The following is a 20,006-nucleotide window of genomic DNA, read 5'->3' on the forward strand; positions in this document are numbered from 1 at the left end:
CCCTAGTATGTTTATCATATACATAATGAAGAATGTATAATACAATGATCAACCACCTTGCATATGTAGACAATGATGAGGAGGTGACTTGGTAGGAGTAAAACGCTAACCAGCTCTCCAAAGATGCAGTCAAATGTGTGAGCACGTGTCAAGTATAAATTCACTAGGTGTCTCAAGTAATGAGGAGACATGTCTCAATCACATGAGGTGAGGCTAAAACATGAAAAAAACTTAAGTAAACTTGCTAGGTGTAAATAAGAAAATCCTAGAAAAGTGGTATCATCATAACTAGATGTTCAATAACACTTTATACACTGTATAACTCTACCATGGAAACACTATAGGAGCTCAATACAACCCTGAAAGATGAACAAAATATAATTATATTTACCCCCTGTAAAATATATTTTTATCAAGATACCAATAAGATTGAAGTGAATCAGCAAGGTTCCATATTGGATTCGATTCATTTTGTTTTCCTTAAAAGACGCACCTTTAAATTAAATTTCAATCTGGAACAGGTAATGTTCCCATTTTCACTGTATAAAGCAGAAAAAACTGGCATGTTTCCAAAGTCACTGCAAATTTTTATTTTTATTGGTTTCTTTTAAATCTACTAGCTGTAACTTCCCCTTAAAAAAATTCCAGAGCTGTCTCATTGTAGAAATCAATCTGCTTATGCAAGTATTGTTGTTCTTCTCACCCAAAAGCTTAAGCCACTGATTTATAAAATCCACCTTAAAATTAAATTTCAATCTGGAACAGGTAATGTTCCCATTTTCACTGTATAAAGCAGAAAAAACTGGCATGTTTCCAAAGTCACTGCAAATATCTATTTTTATAGGTTTCTTTTAAATCTACTAGCTGCAACTTCCCCTTAGAGAAATTCCAGAGCTGTCTCATTGTAGAAATCAATCTGCTTATGCAAGTATTGTTGTTCTTCTCACCCAAAAGCTTAAAGCACTGATTTGAAACCAGCAGCAGATTTTACAGAAAAACCTTGATAAAACAGGTCATTGTTTTTTATAACTTTATTTTCAAACCACAGTTTGTTATTCCTTGTATTATAAAACGATATAAAGCCATCTCACGGTGAAAACCAATCTGCTTGTGCAAGGAAGCCTCTTTGGTACTGTAAATTACTAAATTGTATTAACAATTTTGGTTCTTAGGCCAAATCCAGGATATGAGATACTCTTGTTCTTCCCATCCAAAAACTTCAAACACTGCATTAAATTCAATAGCAGATTTTCCAGCAAATCCTCTAAAATTTTCTCATTGTTCATCTACTCACCTTCAAATCATGCTTTGCCATCTCACATGGTTTGCACCAAGGTTTGAAAATCTTCATTTTAAGGACCATTTAAATATAGTAAACTCGGAAAAATAATCAAATGAAAAAGAAAACACATGGAACCCTTCTTGCAGTGCACAAGTGTCCCAATCTTGATTGGAATCCAAACCTAAGCTATCAGAGAGGTCAGTTGTACATAAAATCTATCATCCTTGGCATTTATTCAAACTGTAATTTGTTCAATAGTGCCAAACATTTACTTCAGTTATCATAAGCCCAAGCATTAGAAAAAAATCAAGGTTCAAATAAGTTTCTATTTGAGAAATAAAGAGATGAATTCAACATCCAGTGCCTTTTTTAGATAATTAGGTAAAAATATCAATCCAACTTCCAATACATTTTTCAAAGTTCTCCTGTGGAGAGTATAGAACCACGTTGTAACAAGGGATTATAAGTTAGTATGAACCCTCAATACATGCAACATCCTATAATCCCATCAATTAGTCTGTTTTTGGGTACCTGTACGAATATATCACTCACAACCATAGGCTTAATTATGGATCAATCCATTCTTATATTTCCACTGATTGAGTTTTGTGGTCTATGTTTGCTTTGACAACTTATTGAAATCATATTGGAGACATCATATCTTAAAAGCCTTTCTGCAGCTAATGTTTGTAAATAATATCCATCCTCCCATTGATATGGAGCATTTGATGTACTGCCTTCAGGCACCTGGCCCTGTACAGTTTCCCTACCGGTACTGATCCCGGTACCTCCTGGTTTGTTCTACTATCCAAGATAATGTCATTATAAGGTTATCATGGCCATTATTTGTTCTACTATCCAAGATACTGTCATTATAAAGTTATCATGGCCATTATCCTTCTATTAAGATTCAGGTGGTGTTTTCACCTTAAGCATTAACTTATGCAAGGTTGTCATTTAATAATCATATTCAGTGCTTATGCTACTATCATAATTTACATGTCCAGTTTCTCACATCTTGTTTGATCTCTGAAGCACCCATAAGATGAAGAAAATATAAAGACTTATTTTCAGGAATTTTAATGACTGAAGCAACTTCGTGTACTTCTTTTCTATTTTCTCAGATACCATAACAATGATAATGAAATACAGAGTTTTTAAGTTTGGCGTGTATATTATGACAGAGGAATGTATGTAAAATTCTATTTGCACACAAGCCATATTATTTATTTCGAATACTTCCTTTAGAGAGCTTTAATATAGTTCTAAATTTCTAATAACTTAATAAGCATGACATTTCATTGATAAGCATAGATGTTATTTTAGCTGACATCAAATGCTATGATACTGCACTTGATGAGGGATAAATCCAATTGAGATTTACTATTGAAGTCAAATGACTAACCTCAGAAGTATCAAAATGATGTATTTAGAATTTTAGACATGAGATTTCTAACTTTATTATTTTTGAAAAAGCTTCGGTTCAATGAGCTAAATACAATCATGACTATGTTTCTCTGAATGAAACAATTGGTGAAATTACATATTTTTTAAGGGAAAAACCAGTTGGGGCTTCAAATTGAAGTCCAATGCCTAACCTTTTTTGAAATAGCTTCAGTTCAATAAGCTAAATACAATCATATGATTATTTTTCTTTGAATGACACAATCGGTGAAAACAAATATTTTATAAGGGCAAACCAATTGTGACTTCAAATTGAAGTCCAGTGCCTAACCTCAGGAGTACAAGAACATTGTATTTAGAAATAAAGGAGATTCTAATTTTTAATTTACCTTCAATTCAGTAAGTTAATACAATCATGATTATGTTTTTCTGAATGACTTTATCATGCCAGCAATCTTATGCAACAAATCCAAAGCTGTGCCATTCTTCTTAGAGTCTGTTGGAGAAGTCCACTCTTGATAAGTATGCAAACTTCCAGTAAAATCTGTAAAAAGCCCATCTACTCCAATCACTTTAAGCCAATATGCATACTCTGCATAGGGGTCTTGATGAAAATTGAAATGCAAAAATGTGTTCTCGTTCCTGAAGGTGTAGGGATGAACCTGATATAAAAAGGCTTTCAGTTAGACAGCATCAATGATATGGTAAATATAACACTAAAGATTTAAATTTTGTTTAGATACAAATCTTTAACAAGTGCTCTCTGTTTTCTCTGGCATTATCTTCATTGTTGACTTGGCCAAAATAATTGCAATGCCAAATCAAATAATGTTAAGAGTATGAAATAAACTTGTAGGATCAAAACAAATGCATGTGTGCCAATCGCAAAACACGGTCATTCTTTTCATAAGAAAAAAAAAAAGCATTTTAAGAAGCACTTGCACATAATTCAAAACAATTAGTTGGCATCAACTTGTGTATTACTCCAAAATCAAATAAATTTAAGTGCGGGCTTTAAACAAGTGTCTGCTGAATAAGGTCCAATGGTGCTGAATTTTAGCTAGATTTTAAATGGGATTAAGAACATCCTTGAATAAAATACAAAAGGGTATAAATTGAAGAAGAAAAAGAAAAGCTTCATTAGCTTTTTTGATAAATACAAAAGTATGTTTATAGATGTAAACTTAACGTAATTACAATGGAGAGTCCAGATTTAGAATTTGACCATCCTTTGAAATACTACAAACAGCTGATTTAGAAAGATAACTTGAAGTTTTCCAGATGACAATTATTACTTAAAAAACAAAAAAATTAAAAATAGATATAGCTCGAGCAGCCAGTCATGGAAAAAAATACAGTTTTTTCAAAATTAGGAAAATATCATAGATCCAACACATAAAAGACTATAAGGATAAGAAATATAAACACACAGATTAGTAGCCAAAGGGCCTCAAAATAACTATCTGTTATAAATTATTAAATAGCGATAACTGGCAACCATGTGGATGTTGTTGGAGACAATTTTTATTCATTGATGCTGCTTTCCATGATAAAGTGTAATTTGTGGATGAACAGGAGCTGCCTGAAATTTATTCTCATTTCTCATTCATAACGGGGTTGTTGAAGCAATCAACTTAATAGTATTGATGCTTGGGATAGTATAGCTTGCTCTTTTATTACTTCAACTATACGATAGCATGCATTTTGCCATAGGAACAAGGAGCTGATAGCTTGAAGGGTGTGCTTATGAATGTCTATGATAATTTTGAGACTATCAAGTCAGGCAGCTGTTCATCGCTTCAATACTCTCTTGCTTCTTTTTTCTTCTTTCGAAAATAGGATTGTGTTTGCATGCTTCTTTCAAATATTTTCTTTTGATGGCCTCCACTATTTCATGGATAATTGAAAACAAATTTGGATCAATCCTGTGAGAAGTAAACTTTGAGATTTTAGTTATAAGAGGGTTATTCAAGAAAAATCAGCTGGGAAGGGATGGCATGTTTCCAAGGAATCAAAATTATGATAGAAGATGGGCAAGATATGGAAGAATAGCAGTTAGTAGTATGACTCTCAAGCAGTGGCATGAGGAGTTGAGTGTGATTTTAACATAGAAGGTAGCTAGGATATCAAATCATTGACAATGGAGTTTTTCCTTAAAACAAAAGAGCAAAAGGCTGTATGTCTTTGCTAAAGAAATGAATCAAGGTCATTGATTGGTGTTAAAGGAAATATTAAATAGAAATGATCAATTAGTTACTAGACACAGGATTCAATAAATCGTCTAACTTTAGGATATACTTTATGTTTTATTTCCCTTTTATTTATCCCACATTTATAATGTCGGTTGATTCTCATGCTTGTAAACTTTGATAGAAGGCTTTCTCTTCATTTCTATTTAATGCAACATCTTGGTTATCTGTATGTGCCGACTTCCATTATATTGTATCAAAGCTTAGCTAAAGCCATGGCGTCTAGGAGAGCATCAAGCCCTAGGAATTGCTGCTAGTAAGGCAGATCAATTGGTTGCCAGCGTAGCACGGTAAGTGAAACGAGGGATTTGTATGAACATACAATACTGCAAATCACATCATACGTCAAACACATACAAAATCATGCCCAGAAAATAATAAAAAATTGTGACCATACTTATTTGGAGTCACATGGGGAGGTTTTACTTTTTATCAAAGGTCATGGATAAAACTTTATCAAAAATATGCATGAGTTTAGCACCTATAAATTGAGTGCATTTTTCTACTCAAAATTGCACACAAAAAGCCTATAATTATGAGGACTTATTAAAAGAAACAACCACTTTTTGCATCCTAAGGTCACATCATGATTTTCAAAGTTCTGTTACTAGTTGTGAGTTTATTTTTAGCCAATAATTATCAATTCTGAATGTTACAGGAGGTCTACCATTGTATTTTTGCAAAAGTATTTGCTGCTAGGGTGCAAATTTTATGTACTTGCATTTTTCTGTTCTTAAATTCGAACCAAAAAAGATGTTTTATCTTGCTTTGGGATTCCAAATTAATGGAGAGGAGAACAATACAAAAAGCCTCATTACCCAACATCATGCTCGAAGGTAAATGTTGATTAAGTTGTCCATGACAAATGAAATACTATTTGAAGTCTAGACTAGGAATATTTAGAGGTATTTGAAATTTTTGGGTGAGACTTCAGACAAGGACAGAGCATCATTTCTGAAGATTACATTGTTTTTTATCAAGATGGATGAGAATACTATTTTGCAAGAGCATTTACTCAATATCAACGACATCAAGGATCAGTTGTCAGCAATTGGATAAAAATGGAAGAGAGCATGGTGGTAATCACATAAAAAGTTTAAAGAGCTGTGCCATGGGTTCTTACAGGAGGTCAAATGAAAGAGAGTTCAATACTGTTAGTGAGATGGTGTAGAGAATTTTTTTGTGGTCAGCTACAAGCACAAGGACAAATGATCACAAAAGAAAAGGCAACACTGAGGATGCAACAAAGAATCTGAAGAACATCACATGTCATTACTATGGTAAGTTGAATCATATGAAGAAGTGCTATATTAATGTCGGTTGATCAGAAAGCAAACTAGGAAAGGCCTTGGCATAGAGCTCATAGTGCAAAGCTTACAGAAGATAATTTAGTTGTCTATACTTCCATCGCCAAAAGACAAATAGGTCAGCCCAAGTCATTTGCTTGGTACATAGATTCAAAAACATTATGTCACTTTACCACCTTTTTGTAATTCTTTTAAATATTCAGTGATCTTAAGTAGTGGGGAGTGTATTGTAGTCCATAAAGGAAATGTCCTTTGGAGGGAAAATGTTGATTTTTATCAATGTATACTACGTGTCAAGAATGGAGCTTAATTTACTCTTCATAAATCAAATTACATGAATTTGTCCCCATCTAAATGTCATTTAGCAAATCATAATTGTTATATGGTTGATAAAGATGTTGTCCTATAATTTGTCATCACAAAATGTAGGTAATAGTACGGAACTTTTTCAACTGAGTTAGTTGATTATTTAATTCGGTAGCATTGCTCAATTGACTCCAATTGATATAATGAATCCCTTTACTAAAGGCTTTCGTCAAATCTTTCAGTTTTTCTATTTATTGAGCCTATACTTGATTTTTGAAGCCTTCAACATTCTTTTTGTCAATTTTGATCATGTGTTTGTTGGCTTTTGGTCTTTTGGTTTTGCTCAAGTCATTGCTTTTGGATCTCCTTTCAATTCGGACTATCTTGGGGCTTAATCAGAGTTTACACTCAAAAGATATGACCATTTTAGTGCCCAAAAAGTGGACTCTCTAGCTGCAACTACACAAATTAAAATATCATGTTATATTTTAGAGTTGACATTCACTTTTTAAAAATTATAACTAAAATTCACTTTATGTTATGTTTTCAAGTTACTTTATCATTTTAATTTTTCATTTAAAGTAACTATAGAGCACTTTATGTTATATTTTTAAGTTGAGTTGCTTTTTAATTTTTCACTTAAGTGACAATATTAACTATATAGTTTGATTTAATTTTTGAGTTTTAATTCAAAACATCTTAGTAAATATTATCTTGAAAAATTAAATTGACATGTGCTTAATTCATCCGTTAAGTTATGCATAGCATGACTATAAACACATTACATGAAAATATGTAATTGCCTCTAGAGACCGTGATTTTGAACAAAAAGACTATTTTAAAAATGTGCAAAGACTCTCCAAGAGTGAGACTTGCATATTCAAGTGTTTTCAAAACATGTAGTGACCCCTAGAGAGTGCGATTTTGCACTAAAGGCCATTTTTAAACACATTAAACATGTAAATACATGTGTTTTTAAAATGTGCAAAAACTCTCCAAGAGTGAGACTTGCATATTCAAGTGTTTCCAAACATGCACTGACCCCTACAGAGTGCAATTTTGCACTAAAGGCCATTTTTTAACATGTTTTTAAAATGTGTAATGCACTTCCTAGAGTGTGATTTGCAGTTGGAGTCCAATTACATGTTTTTAAAATATGCATATGCACTCCAAGAGTGTGATTTGCACTTGGAGTCCAATTACATGTTTTCAAACATGCAATCTATCCTCAAGAGTGTGATTTGCCTTTGAAGACATGCAAATACATTGTAAGAACGTGATTTTGGCTTCCTAGAGCAAAACGTCCATGCTTATGTCTCCAAGAATACATTTTTGTTGATTTTGCCCAGATTTGTTCATGAGATGTCTTGAAATCTCTTCCTCAAGGGGTGTTTTTACATTTTCATGCATTATCCTTGCAAAAATGTTGGATTTCTTGCAAAAAGTGATGCATTTTATGGCATTTTGAAGCCACTTTTTGGTGATTTTGATCACGTTTTTGGTTAAAGAGGAGGCATTTTAGCATTTTAGTCCATATCCTTGCTATTGTGAAACACGTTTTTGCATTCAAAGGGTCAAAATGATTAATATTTAAGCTCCAAGAGACCACATTTTTGCTAAAAACAGCTTTTCCTTGAACATTTTACCAAAACTGATTCATGCATTGGTGATTAAAGACCACATTTTTTGGCATATTGATCAAAAATGGTTCTTCATTGCTCATTTTGAATTCATCATTGCAAGGTTGAAGAGGTCCAAGTTTGTTTTGAGAAATTTTCAAAGTTGAAATTTCTTTCTCCTAATCTTCAAGTAAGCAAACATTTTCCATTACGCTCATTAATTCATCTTGCTATTCTATTGCATATTTTAGCTTGATGTTGCACACTTGTCCATAGATATGCCATGAAAAGCGTATTGTTTTCCTCCAAAAATCGTGAAAACTCTCATTTTCATACTTTTGGATTTTTCCCAAATTCCAAATTCGAATTTGCATTTTAAAGTAACTTGCCTCTTGGCATGTTTGAGTCTAAGACCATAGGTACGTGTTTCTTTTGTGCTTGTTTTCATTGTTTGTTTGCTTGCTTTCTTGTTTTTCTTCATTTGGAAGAAATTGCAAGTTCTTTCCCAAGAACTTGAGCATGTTTCATTTCACTCCACCTTCCATCTCTTCATGCAAGTGCATCATTTCATTACACCTCCATCATTACATGCCATAGCACATTGCATCTCATTCTCTAGATGCAATCACATGTAATCTCATCCTCCATCCACATTTACATGCAATCTCATTCTTCGTTCCCATTTGCATGCATTTTCATCTTCTGAACCTAAATACATGTTCTTTTTACATGTAACTGCATTTTGAGAACCCGCTTTTTACTAAAGGTCGCACTTTTAAAGTCAAAAGTTATCATTTGCACGCATTCCCATGCACCTAGCCTTCATTCCTCAAGGCATCTTTATAAGAACTCATCCTTTTCCCATATGCATTTGCATCTCATCCATCTTCCTAAGTCTCATTTTAGCCTTCCACATGTACTTTCCATATCACACCTAATTCATTGGATATGTTCCAAGAGTATCTAATCAATACTCTGAATATATTGTTCCCCCGATATCTATTTTTCCAATATTCTCATGGAGTCAGAATCCATGTCTTCCAATGATGGATTCAATCCCACTGAAACTTTCATGTTGCAGCAAGTCAAGATATGCCAAAATTTCTATAAAGAATGACAACATTCAGTAAAGAAGGCGTACTTCGAATCAAATAAGCAGTAATTCATTTGGTCTCCATTTTCCCAATGGTTGTTTGAGAACTTGAGTTCGTGTGGGAATGTGCCTAGCATTTTGTTTCAAAAAAAGAGAGTTATGGTGCTGATGGAAAGTTGTTCCGAGTTTACACCCGGACATCATTGAGAAGGTCTTCAAAGTGCCAAAAAATCCATAATGTGCAAGTCTAACAAGATAATTCACAACTTGGAATGAGGAAAAGCTTGATCACATTGAGTTTTTAAATCACAACTGGAAACTCGTCAAAGAGAATATAGTGGTGCAAAATATAGGAATCCCCAATCCCATGATCATCATGCAGTACAAGGATTTTGTTGATACTCTACAAGATTGATTCATTCAAAATCAATAGTCTCAACACTTTCTTCTTCTCCTTTCATGTTTGTAGTTGGAAAGAGTGTATTGCATGAAATGATGTAATTATATGAAATTGTGTAATGACATGTAATCCAATAATTTCTCTCACCTAGTTAGAAAAGGTGAAAGTTGGTTGAGTTGCTCCCACTTTTTCCTCCTTTTTCTCAATCCTTTGCCTATATAAAGGAGTGCCCCCTCATTGTAAAAATCATCTTTTGTTGTATGCAAGAAAGCTTAGCCACACTTGTGCAAGCATAACTTTGATTGTATAGTACAAATTTGGAAGAAAGTTGAATGAAAAGATGCAATTGGATTTGAAGCTTTGACTAGAAGCAATTGTGATAGAGAAAATTAGAAGCTTTGACTGTAATTTGTGCTTATTGTCTTTGGTTCATGTTATTAATGTGTTCAATAATAAGAGCATAGTGAGTTAATAAGCAATAGGAGCCAAAGCTTTGACTGAGAGCAAATGTGGTGATACATAGACTAGAAGCTTTGACTATGGCTTGTATTACCATCTCAAATTCATAAAAAATAGTTAGAATTCCCCTACTTCTTGAAGTCTTTGTGCCCCAATGGTAGAGATTTTTCTTATAGAATAAATTAAAATAGGACCTAAAGCCAAACTAGTACGCTTTCAGCTAGCCTTTGAGTTAGTGTAAGTTTATCAGTATCACCGTTTCTAGCTACTAGATAGAAGTGTAGTTGGAGATTCATCTTGCCCATTACTCGCTCTGCGGGTAAGTGGATTCTTTCCTAAAAGCTAAGAGGAAAGAATATTGGTAACACCCCTCACAAATATCTCAACTTCTTTCTTACCTTGAGTTGATCCAAAGAAAGGTGAGAAAGGAGAGCCTTTCCTTTAATGTAGGAGAGAATTTGTCTCACAGACTGTGGCTAGTCTACATCCACCCAACAAAAGAGACCAAAAAGAACATGGATTGTACACACAAATTCACGTAGGACAAGTCAAAGAACATGCATTGGCAGCCAAATGTGCATCGAACTTTAGTATGCACTAGCATAAGGATTTAGGCACCTTAATTTGACCTACCACTCTCACTTGACCTCAAAGAACTTGTTAGATGAATGTCCTCCCATCTAGAAAAAAATACAAGGTGTTTGTGAAGTTGGCTTGGGAAGAAAGCATCTGTCACTATGCCAAGCATTTTTCTCTGTTATCGATTATAAGAGGACAATGTCGATGTAGTATTTACAATTGAAAAATGATGAGTTTATGAATTTCAAAAGTTTAAAGCATTAGGAGAAAAAGAGTCAACCAAGCACACTTTGGTCCACTATTGAACAACCCAAGAAGAAGTGTTGTTGAGCCAAGCTACTATATTACCACTTTTAGATCTAATAATGAACTCAACACTGGTTTTCCTAAATATAGTATAAAAAGATAGTTTGCTGCACCCTACACAACATAATGAAGTGGTTGAGAGGCGTACCACATTATAATAGAGATGGCCCAATGTGTGACATAGAACATAAGTGTTCCAAAAAGGGGCTGAAGCAATATTTACAACAATATATTTACTAAACAAATCAACCACCCAAGTCAAGCAATAGACCTCAAAGGAAGCATGGTCTAGAGTGAAGCTTGAAGTCAATTATCTAGAGGTCTTTGGTTCTACTATTTCTGTTTGGATTGCAAATGAGAAAAGAATCAAGTTATATCCTAAGAGAGAAAAATCAATGACCCCAAGGTACGACAACATGAGGTCCATAGGTTGGATAATGTTAGTACCAATCAGTTGATCTTCAACGAAGATGTCATTATTGATGAAGAAGTTGAGCCTTCCCATACTTCTCTTAAGGCCAAAATTACAACAAAACAACCCATAGTGTTAAAGTGTTCTAGTGTTCAAGTAGCTCCACCTAATGGGATTAAGGGTTTTCAAGATGTGGAATCTCTCAAGCCAATAATTACATGGTAAGAAGACTCTCTTTGCATACTCTGTGAATTTCCTAGTCCCTAAGGTAGTTGAGCCGAGTCAACAAGACTCCCATGTCAACTCTTTCTAAATCATGGAGAGTACTTGGTCAAGCCCTATTCCAAGACTCTAATGCTCAAGCTCAAAATCTCGAATCTGGAGCTCAAACCCTTCTATTAAGAACTTAGTGATAACAATCACACTTTTTAACAAATGTCAACTTTTTGAGGTCATTTGCTTCTCTTATTCACCCATTTTACCCAATGAACCATCAAGATGTCAAGAAGATGATTTGAGAAGAGAACTTAAGAATTCAAAGTAGATAGAATCATCAAATAGAAGTAACAAAATTGTATGCAACGGAGGAAAACAAAGATAGTAGAAGTAGAGAGACAAAGACGTACATTTCATGTCGATAGAATTGTCGACACGAGCAAAATGCTGGTGAAAAATATTTTTCATATGTTTTTGCTACAACAGTGTGCATCTTCTCTTTCATAATTTCCATTTTCAAATAATATATTTGATAGTTGATTTTTTTTTTAAATTTTATTTAAGAGATTTTATTATTTAGTACTTTATAAATTGCTGTGTTTTTGTCAAGTATTTGTTTGCTGTAATATAGTTCTTGTAAATAGTATAAATAAGTTCATTTACACCTTAGATTTTTTTTATGGTAATTTTCAAGTCTTCTTATTGCTGAAATTTTTGTTGACAAGGTGATTACCCTTCCAATTGTTTGTATTGCAAATCAACTATTGTCAAGAACTTTAATGAATTTTATATTGTTGCATTTATTGGAAGATGTATTGTGGATTTGTGCCCAGTCCTTCCTAGCTAATTCAAAATTTTGTATTCATCGTTTGCGCTTGTTCATTAAAGTTTGCTTTGTTCAAATTTATGGTTTTCAATCTCAATAATTAATTTTAAAACGGAAATGTGTTTAGTTGAGTTATTTTATGTAGTAGATAGACTTACATCCAAAAATTTCTTATCTAGTGCAGATATGCTGAAAATGCTTTATGCTCTAGGCTAATAAACAAAAGGATGGGGTCTTAATTTAGTTTATCTATCTAGTACACTTGAAAATATTTTTAAATTTTTAGTCAAAGGGAGCCTTCCCTACTGCTTTAAAGAATATTTTACACACTTCCATTTTTTGTAACACCAAAAGGTATGAATAAAAAGCTAACATTAACAAGAACCATGGTCTTGCCATATGTTATCAGCAAGGATGGATTGAAGAAAAAAGGGTAATAAAAAATTTGACACAAAATTTAGTTTCTTGTTTGAGTAATTCGAAAAGACATTGTAGCTCACAAAAACCTCACTCCTCCTTGATCATGCATCAGGATCTTGTTTCAAATGAAAGCAATTGATAATAGGTCAATCAAGCATATTCAATAATGTTCCCTATTTCTCTTGTGAAGGGTTGGCATTGGAAGTTTAAGAAGAGCCAAAAAAGTCAGTAGTACTACATTCCCTAGGGTTTGAGTTTGTCAATTGAACCTAATCTAGAGTGGGTGATCTGCAAACATGTTAAAGTTGATGAATAACTCTTTTAGTCAAATATTTGTTGATCAAATTATTTCTGTAGTTTGACCTTTTTTGCCAGTGTCCATTATGGTAGGGTTGTTGCCAAATTAGAGCAGCATCTTGCTATCTTACATAGGCTTTGTGGCTGAAGATACATTTTTCAATTCTAGGGCTAAGTTGTGGCAATCAATAGATAGACAAGCCTACTATTCTCCCAAGGTAGATGGCATGGCCATTAGAAATTTTCCATGCAACCTCTACTTTTAATTTTTGCAGACCTTGTTTTATATGTGTAGCTATGTGCCATAAGTTGACTTTTCAAGTGGCACAAATTAAAGAGGCAAGATGCTTTATATTTAATCCAACATGGTCTTTGAGTTGAATAATCTGCAATCAAATGACTGTAGGATATTTGAATTTCATTTTTTGTTCCTTGTAAAGTGTAATGTCCCCATTTTTGCATTGTGGCAGATTTGATGGATTCAATCTATTATTGGGTCCTTGTTGGCTGATACTGGTGTTTAGAGGACCTTGTTGTGGAGTTATTAGGCTCTCCAGTGGCCTATGGTGAGTTTTGGCTCCGTTTTGAGAGACATACTATTTATAGTAAGTCAACAGTTGGTTCCAATGAGCTCATATGAGTTATAGAGGAGTTGAGTGATGTTCTCAATTTTTATTTCTGGCTTCTGCTTTGGGCTCCAAGAATCTTGGAGGGAGCATCTATTTTCAATAAGTCACCATGTTATGTTCATTCATTGTCTTTCTTCATCACAATCACTATTCTGTTGTTAGATTTCAATTCTAATGCTTCTTCAATCATTTTTGCAAGACGAGTGAATTATAATTATTATTCAACTAAATATACTGAGATTGTTATTTTTGATGGTATTGTATATTGGCCACCTTAGTGTCATAGCTTGTTGGAAACGGATTGAAAAGTTTTAAATCTTGGGCACAAGAAACAATGACATTGTGTGTCAAGATATCATAATATGGTTGAAAAGGTCAATTTTGGAGCCAAAGTGAATTAATAAATTGTATTAATCAAGTTGTGCCTAAGTATAACAAAGAGGCTTTTAAGTGAAAGGTGTCTTCATGAAGTCATCTTTATTTACTATAAAAGTAATGCTATGTGAGAAGGGAATTCATTCCCGTCTACTGCTTTTTGATATCTTCTTGTGAGGGTTTTGAGGTTGTGAATTTTTCTTGAGGGCTGACTCCTCTTGAATTGTGCATCAATTGCCGCAGTTGTAAAGCAATTTGTGTTCTGAAGCTAAATTGAACAATCCAATTCACTATTATTGTATAATGAATTGCTCTGGAGCTTTTCAATTTGATATTGGGTGTCCATGTTGAGGGTTTTAGAGGTGAATTATCTCAGCCTTTCTTAGGGAAAGGCGTTTATGTGCTGAAGTTTGGTTTTTACTGTCACTAAATTTGGGCGTCTACTATCTCTATTTTTAGGCAGCATTTGTCTTGCATTTTGGCATGGTTGATTTCAGTGTTTGATTCATAGCTGGTACCTATTACATCTGTGGACTGGTGTGGGTTTTAATCTGATATTCATCTTCAGCTGGGCAGCTTTCATATTGGTATTGGTGCTGCATTTTCGATTGCTTAGAATTCCCTATCGGCTCCTGTGATTTTACCACCAGTGAAAGCGATTTCTCGCTACTGTTATTGAATGCCAATATTGGCGCCATACTGCTGCTGTGACTACATATTTGGAGGCTGCGAATATATATTTAGAGGCAGCAATTAGTTCAGCAGACCCTGCATACATTGCTTGGTGTGGGAATTATACATCTGATGCAAATTTACAAACATCTGCAATCACAGACAGGTGCAATTTAAATCTGTTTGCAATTACCTATTTGAGTGGCATAAATTATAAATTAATAATTGCAAAACTTAGTTGGAATCATTTTGGTTAAGAAGTGTGTTCCTTGCCATTTCAATTTACACAACAATTATATATCTTGAAAAAACAAAAAATGTCACAAAACAAAGAAACCCAAGTCACATCATTCAGCATTGCTAGAGCGAGCCAGCAGGTTTATTACATAAGGAAAGATTATTTGAACCTGAGTGAGATGTCTTTCAATGCTCTACTGCAATGCAAGGAGTAGAGGGGCTCATGAAATAGATTATCACACAAAATACAGAGCGGTGTTGTGGGAAACTAGAAAATGAAAGGTGGTCAACAATATCAGTATTGCAATTTCAATAACTAACACGTGACTAGGGAGAGGAATGAACTTTCATGTATTAGGATAGAAAGCTGAAAAGAACAACTGGGATCTTCACATCCTTTTTCCTCTTCAAAAATAAAGACATGTCCATGGATAAAACAAGATATCATGCCTCACAACTATCATACTACCATAGGGTGTTTATTGTCTTTATACTCAAATAATGAAGGTGAAGATCAAGTTTCTCAATGTTGTACATCTTTTTCATCTGCCAATTCTAACTTACATCAATAAGGGGTCTCCTATACGGAAAGAGGAATGGGCTTGACCAAAACTGATATAAGCTCACAAAGTTCAATTAAATTAAGTTGAAATAGCTAATATGAAAAGGTAAAGGAGGCCATAACTAGAGTTAACAGTCATATTTTATACACCTAGGAAAATATTAGAAAATATATTTATAAAGGTAAATCGTGATGAAATTCATATTTAGATGAGATGAGACATCAAGAAGGATAGAAAAAGGAAGTCCAAAAATAAGCCATACCCACGGACAATATTATTGCCCAATAACTCGGCAATGATTTTTTCAAAATCACATGATAATTTTGTACGGTAAAAATTGCAAAATTGTGCAATTCTTTTAACATGACATCAGTTGTAAAATAACATAAAGTGAAATGCAAAAAAATAATAACATAAAAACAGAGTTTCATAATATCATTGATTCTTTAGCACAGTCTACGTTTCATGTTTGAAAGCTGTGACAAAGGGAAAGAAGGCTGCGAAAGTATTATATTTTAATCTCCCAACTTCAGTGACATCTACCATGCCTGATAACAGTTCCTTACAGAATTTGGTTATTATTTTGATTGATCTGAATGCCCAAATCAGGACCCAACATACAATGTTTTATTATGACTGATGATAAACTATATACCTATGTTTGGTTCATGTAGAGATCTTTAATAAACTATATGAAATCTTTATAAATCTTATGCAATAAATAGGTGATTAATCTTTATAAATCTTATGTGATAAATATGATTTTTTTAGCAGTTTTACAGTCTTATCTTTATAAGTATAGATCTTATGCAATAAATTTGAAATCTTATATGATACTACCTGATCGATAAATCTATACTCATAAATCTATTAATCTGTATTCATAAAAGATTTATAAATTTACGAATATGGATTATTAAATCTGTATTAATGTATATTCATAAATTTATAAATCTGTACTCATTTTTGAATACAGATTTATAAGTTAACAAATATAGATAAAAATAAATACGAATTTATAGATACAGATTCTCTAATTCTTATACAGTTATAAGAAAATCAATAAGATGTCACTCGTAACCATAAATCGGCAAAAATATCACCTTGCAAAGATTGAATGCCATGAGATTACATTATGTGATGGCTGTCTTGAAGAAGCTACAAAAAAGGTGTTAGAAAGCCTTTAAGCATATGAGCAAAAGAATACAGGAAAAAGGAGGACAACAGAGGCAATGACAGCCAGATGAAATTTCAGTTCTACAGTGTTACAAAGAGGTGTGGAGGCTTCTTCTTTCATTAAGCCATGGATACGAGGATCAGGAAATGTGGGCAGGCATATGTTAAGAGTTTTGGGTTCCATGTAACACTCCTGATGCTCAACCAGGATTGCAGGACACTATGTTAAACAAACAGATGCAGCAAGAGGCAAAGCTGGCAGTTGCGGAATTTTGGTACTGCAACAATATTCCCTTCTATGTTTTGTTTAGTCTGTATTGGGATCAATTGGTATGCAATGACTATGTTAAGTAAGGGGTTCAAAGCCTAGAGTGTCAATATGAAGTGAATAAGCCGTGCTTGCGAGATGAGGTGCAAAACACTCATCGTCTTGTGGAAGACCAAAGGAGAATTTGGGCAAAGAATGGCTGCACAATTATGCTTGATGGGTGGACAGATGGAATAACTATGACACTCCTCAACTTTCTAGTTGCTTTAGGGGGACACTTAGTATTTTTAAAATCAATTGATGCCTATAAACAAGTGAAAAATGTAGACTTTGTGCAACATGTTGGATGAGGTGGTGATGGAAGTTGTAGTGCATAATGTTGTCCAGACTATGACAAACAATACAACTGCATATATGGCAGCCAACAGACTTTTGATGGCTAGGCATTTGACATTACCTTGGATCCCTTGTGCCGCCCATTCTCTTGACAAATTGTTAAGGGCATAGGGAAACTATGTTGGGTGGCGGAGGTTGAAGATGGAAGGAATATCACAAAGTACATCTACAATCACACATGGTTCCTAAGTCTTATGAGAAAGCACACTAATGGTAAGGATCTCATGCAATCGGGAGTCACATGCTTTGCTATTAATTTTCTCACCTTGTAGAGCATGTTAGCTGCATTACCCAAACTAAAATGGATGTTTGTAAGTGAGAGGGGGTCTGAGAGTACTTATGCCAAGAAGTTTGAAAGAGGTGGTCTTAAAGGCCATTTTTTATGTTAAATTTGCCAAGATGGTAGAGGGGATCACTAATGCAAGTTTTCAAATCTTAATTGATGATTTATTTTCTAATTTTTTGATATTGCAATTTGTTGATTTTGTTAGATTTTCAAATTTAGATGTTAAAAACTTTGATCAGGGTTCTACAAATAGTAGATGGGAATAAAAACCCTATGGGTTATCTATATGAGACCATGGATATGACCAAAGAGACCATTTAGCACTTGTATGGGTCAATCGAGACCTAATATGAAGTTATGAACCCATATGACACATAATTGATCAAAGGTGGAACCAACAACTCCACCAACATATTCATGTTGTTGCCTACTTCTTGAACCCCAATTTCTTTTCTCCAAAACTTTCAGATTAGATGCAAAGGTTAAGGTCAGCCTGGACACATATTCGGAGATTAGTTGATGATGAGCACCTTTGACACCTCATACTTGATGAGTTACAGTGCTATAAGAAGGTTGTGGGGCCATTATTTTGTTCACTTGATTACAAACATAGGAGAGACGCATGTAGCTAGGTAATAAAGATGATGTGTTAAATTTTACTATACCATTTATTTCACTCATTCAAGTTTATTGAAATCCTTACCAAGTTACAAATGACATTTTTTATCCTTACAAAGTTGAGGTGGGAAGATTATAGTGCCATAGTGTCTAATCTTCAAAAGGTTGCCATCCACATTATCGTAGCCTTGTAGTACTTTTCGTTGGGAGTGCAACTAAAGCATCTTTTAGGCCATTCGCACAGAAAAATGCAATAGGCTGACTCAACAATGATTGAATGACTTGTGTATGTGTGGTAGAACCTTCAATTCCATATTCAACAAAATAGATTGTTGCTCCTAATGGTGATGATGTGGACATGGATCCTTTCTTTAGTCATAATCACTTTGTTGAGTGAAGATGGTGGAGATGACTGGGATGCAGAAGTGGTAACATGTAAGGAGGAACACATGCTTGGTCATCCAGCAAAGGCTCCCATTAAGGCACATATCACTATGGATGAGGCACCTAATGAGGATGTTGCAACAACTTCAGCACCACATACCCAGCGGCAACAGTCTCTTTTGAGCTTTATTCGTAGATCTAATAAATGATTTCTGTTTTTCATTGATTCCAAAACTTGAAATATATGTATTCAGAGGTTGTTATGTAGCGTTAGACTTTGATATTCATTGAACTCAATTTTATTCAGATGTTGCTCTTGGTTTGTGGTCTATGACTCTATGCTAAATTCTAAATGCTAAGTATTAACTCCACACTTTGATTTATCTGGTATGTGTGTTTTTTTGAAGAACATTTTAAGAAATTGTGTATTCTCAAATTTTCAATAGAACTGCCAAATTTTTCCTGAGTTTTTGGGGAGTCATGAGTTTTTAAAATTTCCGGGCCAGCTTAGTTATTGCTGAGCCCAATTTATTCAACCATGATTAAGACAACAAAACCCGAAATTACTAATTACTAAAGAATTAGCATTACGACCATGTTGAAGATGTTATGAGAAATTCTCCTTATTTCTTTTAATAAACAACAAAAACTAGTCAGGTATTGTATGTTGTAAAGTCACAAATAAAAAGGAGATAGGTATGAACCTAAAATATGTTGCATACAAATTCAAATTTGAACACAAATACAAAGGATTCAAGATATGCAGTACAGAAATATCAATATTAGAATTAAAATTTTTTTTTTTTAAAAGAATGAAAAAGTTTAAGCAACTAAAAACACCTTTAAAGAGAACTTCAAATAAGGTTCTGAACTTCATCTCTGTATGATTTTCTCAACAAAAAGGGAAGAAATAAACACATGTTTCCCACAAAACAGATCACGTGTCTCAAAAGAATACCTGTAAATTATGTGCATGTGCTTTAGCAACAAGGTCTGTTGGAGTTGTCAAGTAGTTTAATTTGTCTGCAGGTACTATGGTGTCCTTCCATGGCCCTATGCCAACAACATAATCTTTTATATAGTCAAGGTAACTGTCTGAAGTAATTTCCCAATATGTCTGCAAATACAACGAGATTGATTAATGTTTACCACAATGCATATACATATTTTAAAGTTTGATACAAAAAGAGTGGACTTGACATTTTAAGTTCATATAAAAAAGTAATA

At 33.8% G+C, this 20,006-nt stretch overlaps 1 protein-coding gene across 1 annotated transcript in view; it reads right to left on the minus strand.

Moving 5' to 3' along the window:
- Positions 1–2,708: 2,708 nt before the first annotated feature.
- Positions 2,709–20,006, minus strand: part of GDPD6 (PLC-like phosphodiesterases superfamily protein) — a 108,763-nt gene continuing 91,465 nt past the window's right edge. Inside the window, exons 7-8 of the mRNA XM_089807663.1 lie at positions 19,738–19,896; positions 2,709–3,348 (exon numbers count right to left, since the gene is read on the minus strand). Of these exons, the coding sequence (XP_089663789.1) occupies positions 3,106–3,348; positions 19,738–19,896 (402 nt within the window). The 3' untranslated portion in view covers positions 2,709–3,105. The remainder of the gene's footprint in view (positions 3,349–19,737; positions 19,897–20,006) is intronic.

The sequence above is a fragment of the Cupressus sempervirens genome, chromosome 10 (assembly GCF_028749045.1).
Source record: "Cupressus sempervirens isolate cs-2001-9-10 chromosome 10, ASM2874904v1, whole genome shotgun sequence".
In the NCBI taxonomy this organism is placed as follows: domain Eukaryota; kingdom Viridiplantae; phylum Streptophyta; class Pinopsida; order Cupressales; family Cupressaceae; genus Cupressus; species Cupressus sempervirens.